Source organism: Atta colombica, unplaced genomic scaffold (genome assembly GCF_001594045.1).
Source record: "Atta colombica isolate Treedump-2 unplaced genomic scaffold, Acol1.0 scaffold331, whole genome shotgun sequence".
In the NCBI taxonomy this organism is placed as follows: Eukaryota; Metazoa; Arthropoda; class Insecta; order Hymenoptera; family Formicidae; genus Atta; species Atta colombica.
The window spans coordinates 1-3,714 of NW_017259439.1; the positions used below are offsets into that span (position 1 = coordinate 1).

General features: G+C 26.0%; 1 protein-coding gene and 1 non-coding gene across 2 annotated transcripts in view; both read right to left on the reverse strand.

Moving 5' to 3' along the window:
• Positions 1-1,863: 1,863 nt before the first annotated feature.
• LOC108690606 (putative uncharacterized protein DDB_G0271606) overlaps positions 1,864-3,714 on the reverse strand; it is a 22,572-nt gene continuing 20,721 nt past the window's right edge. The window contains exons 8-9 of the mRNA XM_018197980.1: positions 2,989-3,265; positions 1,864-2,761 (exon numbers count right to left, since the gene is read on the reverse strand). Of these exons, the coding sequence (XP_018053469.1) occupies positions 2,664-2,761; positions 2,989-3,265 (375 nt within the window). The 3' untranslated portion in view covers positions 1,864-2,663. The remainder of the gene's footprint in view (positions 2,762-2,988; positions 3,266-3,714) is intronic.
• Trnal-aag lies at positions 3,449-3,530 on the reverse strand. Its single transcript has one exon. It is a non-coding gene; the product is annotated as a tRNA-Leu (tRNA).

The following is a 3,714-nucleotide window of genomic DNA, read 5'->3' on the forward strand; positions in this document are numbered from 1 at the left end:
TAATGATCAATTTAGATTTTAATGTTTTCTTTTATTTCAATTTAAAAATGTAACATTTTTTCGGGGAATTCAATTGTGCATCACTTTTCTCAGATTATGATTATCATAATTATTATAATTTTAGTAAATGAAAAATAACATTACATTCTGATGTCATTTTAAAAATAAATTAAACTAAACATTGATAGATAAATTTCATTTTTGTACAAAATATGAACAATGCAAAGATTCATTTTATATTTTCTATAAATAAAAATGATCAATTAATATTAATTGAGCAATTTGAAAAATATTTTATAACATTATGACTTTCAAACTCATATATTTTTTTATATTGACTTGCATAATCCCTATAAACGCAAAATATTCTTAGAGTGTTATATAAATATTATTGGAAAAAATTAAAATAATATTATAATATTTCGAGAATATTTTATAATATTTTTTAATATTATGAGAATATCCTATAGATACATTATATCCACTTTACATAATATCCTTGATATTATGCCTTTAATATCACTGGAATATTATTAAAATACTTATTAATATAATTTTTATATAAGTGCAATTTGCATATTTTATATAACAATCATATAATTATAATATTATCAAGAGTGGATATATAACCATTTATTTCAAGAATATTATTTAATAATGTATAATTTTAGTAATATTATTTAAAAGTTTTACATTTAATATTCTAAGAATATGCTTAAAATAATACTTAATAAATAATATTATGTGCTTATAGGGATTGCGTAAAAAAAGATGAATAATGATATACGATTACATTGAATTGTACGTATACATTCATTTATGTTCCCGAGTAAGGACAAGAAATATCACAATTTCCGCATTCTGCGTAATGCTTGCAAAACACAAAGTTTCATGAAACTGATGGAACGCTTTATTGATGCCAAAAAATCGAGAATGTTGCAAACGTTCTTTTTTGATAGTTGAGGTGCTATATTTATGTTATATAACATTACATTATATTACCAAAAATTGAAATAATCCACAACCGCAAGGCGGAGAAAATATATTCAACATCTAATAAAAAAGTAAAAAAGTAGTAAAAAGAAAGGATAATAATTTGAGAATGCAACATTTTTTAAAAGTCTGTTTTCTTTCCTATAACAATTTGTTTTTATTGATTATTTTAAATCTCATCATGCGATATATATACTCGTAATACAATTAATCATAATTAAATTTTTTTTATGGTTACGTTTCTGTTTTATTGTGCATATTTGTTATTATATATGTATGTATATGTAAAAGCAGACACTATTTTGTTATTTGCTATCCCTTGTATACATTATATATATTTTTAATTATTATTATTTTCATAATTAATTATAAGTAATGACGGAGATTAAAGAAAACAGAAAAACTAATAGACATTAATTGATTTTTTAATTTACTTGAAATAAACTTCTTTTTCCTTTCTCTCATATTTTTAAAATATGTATGTGTATTTATTTATTTATTATATGTATATTATCACGTACATGTTCAGATTTATTGCAAGACATTATATTATCAATTCAAACAAGTCTAATCAATTGTATCACTTTATTATTTGTTATGAGAAAGAAAAAAATACGTAATATATAAAGAACATAAATCAATAAAACACAAAAACTTAAATTATCTTTCGATAGGCGTAAATAATGTATAGGAATATATTTGTAAATAATAATCAGTTAAACTAAAGTGTTGCTTCAAAAAATATTTTTAGGAGGTTTAAATTATCTTTTACACTGTATAAAAGACTCATCTTTTCTCTATCACTTTGAAGGAGATAGGGATATAATAAGGAAATAAACAAAAATACATTTAATAACGGAATGTAAAAGATATTGTACAGAAATTTTAATTATTAATTATTTTGACCATGCATGTCTGTGTATAGCATTATCAGAAGCATGTTTTCACAGGGATTTGTCTAGGAAAATCACAGATTTCTAAACTATCTTCGCATTCTTTCTCTCTATGAAAAGGATATAACGATATAGGCAATTAAATCAATTTAGAAAATATCACTCCCATCAACAATTCTTAGATTGTTGATACCTCAACGAATATAACTGTTATGTTTATAAAATGGTCTTAATCTCGTACTGTTGGCCAATAGGGAAAGAAAAATATTCTGAAATCAATTACATGTCGTTAAATTGAGATATTATTCTTCGATAAGCATACTTATTTTTAATCATCAACTGTATGCTTTGATTAACTTATCTACCGCGCGGGATAAAAATACTATCCATTTCATACAATATTTTATCGTAAATGCAGTTTGTAATATAATTCAAAATTTTTTGTTTTTTATCAAGTGTTTTCTCCCAAGCGAAATCTGGGATAATCTGAAGGAAAGTTATTCAGATATTGTAGTTTGTAAATAAAAGTAATAATAAAAATACTTTGAATTAGGAAAATTTAATACAATCTCTCAATAATTCGATGTACTTGCAGCGGCGGTTGCACTGATGATAGAATATTCAATTATTTTCCTTGCGTTTTGCTTTATTCACCGAGATCGTTAAAAACGTTTGACCAAAGTTTGTGCGGACAGCACGCTCTTTTAGATTTTGTAATTTTATTTTGGACGGAATCTTTTGAGAATTCGTTCCGTCTAATGAATGATAGTAAATTCTTTAGCACGCGCAATCACAGGCGCAACGACGCACGCGTTTTTCGCGACGATGCAGGAAGACTTCATCTGGTACGGAACGTACGGAACGTGGTTGCACATCTGTAAATAGACAGATAAATATTAATAATATACTTGAATTCTCTAATATTAAACTATTATATATATATATATTTAAGTTCAATGTTTTTTTTATCTCATATTTTAATTATTTTATTTATAACAAACAATTATTAAAAATAAATTAAGAGTAAAAATATAATCTAAGAAAAAAAAGAAATTTTAAGAATGTAGAAATTCGAATTTAGAGCAAATAAACTTTTATTTACAATGTGGGCGGGATTCCTCCTCTTGCATAGATTGCTGTTGCTGTTGTTGTTGATGTTGTTGTTGCTGTTGCTGTTGCTGTTGCTGCTCCTGCTCTTGTTGCTGTTGAATACTTATCATATGTACCGTCTGTTGCTGCTCTTGTTCTCGATGTTCAGGTTGTTGTTGTTCAGTGGACTGGCCATCAGTTACTTCAGCATGTGCTTCTACTGGTACCTCCAAAGACTTGACCGGTCTCAACGCAAATCTTGGAATCGGGAAAGCACGACCTTCTACAACCTAAAATTTTAGAAATTCATTAATTATTGATTATTTTATTAAAATAAGTCACATAAAGTTATATCTGTTTCAAAAGAAAAAAAATAAAGATAAAATTTGTCAAAATGGTTATTCAAATTTCCTCCGAAGAGTCTCAAGTTTACATAATTTTATCTTCAGAAAATAAATCTCTGAGCAAAAGATTGGCAGCGGTGGGATTCGAACCCACGCCTCCGAAGAGACTGGTGCCTTAAACCAGCGCCTTAGACCGCTCGGCCACGCTACCAGTTACCTTCTTTTTCAGAAATGTTCAATCATCGATTCTAATTTATGTCTACATATTTAATCTACATAATAATCTACATAATAATCTACATAATAATCTACATAATAATCTACATAATAATCTACATAATAATCTACATAATAATCTACATAATAATCTACATAATAATCTACATAATAATCTA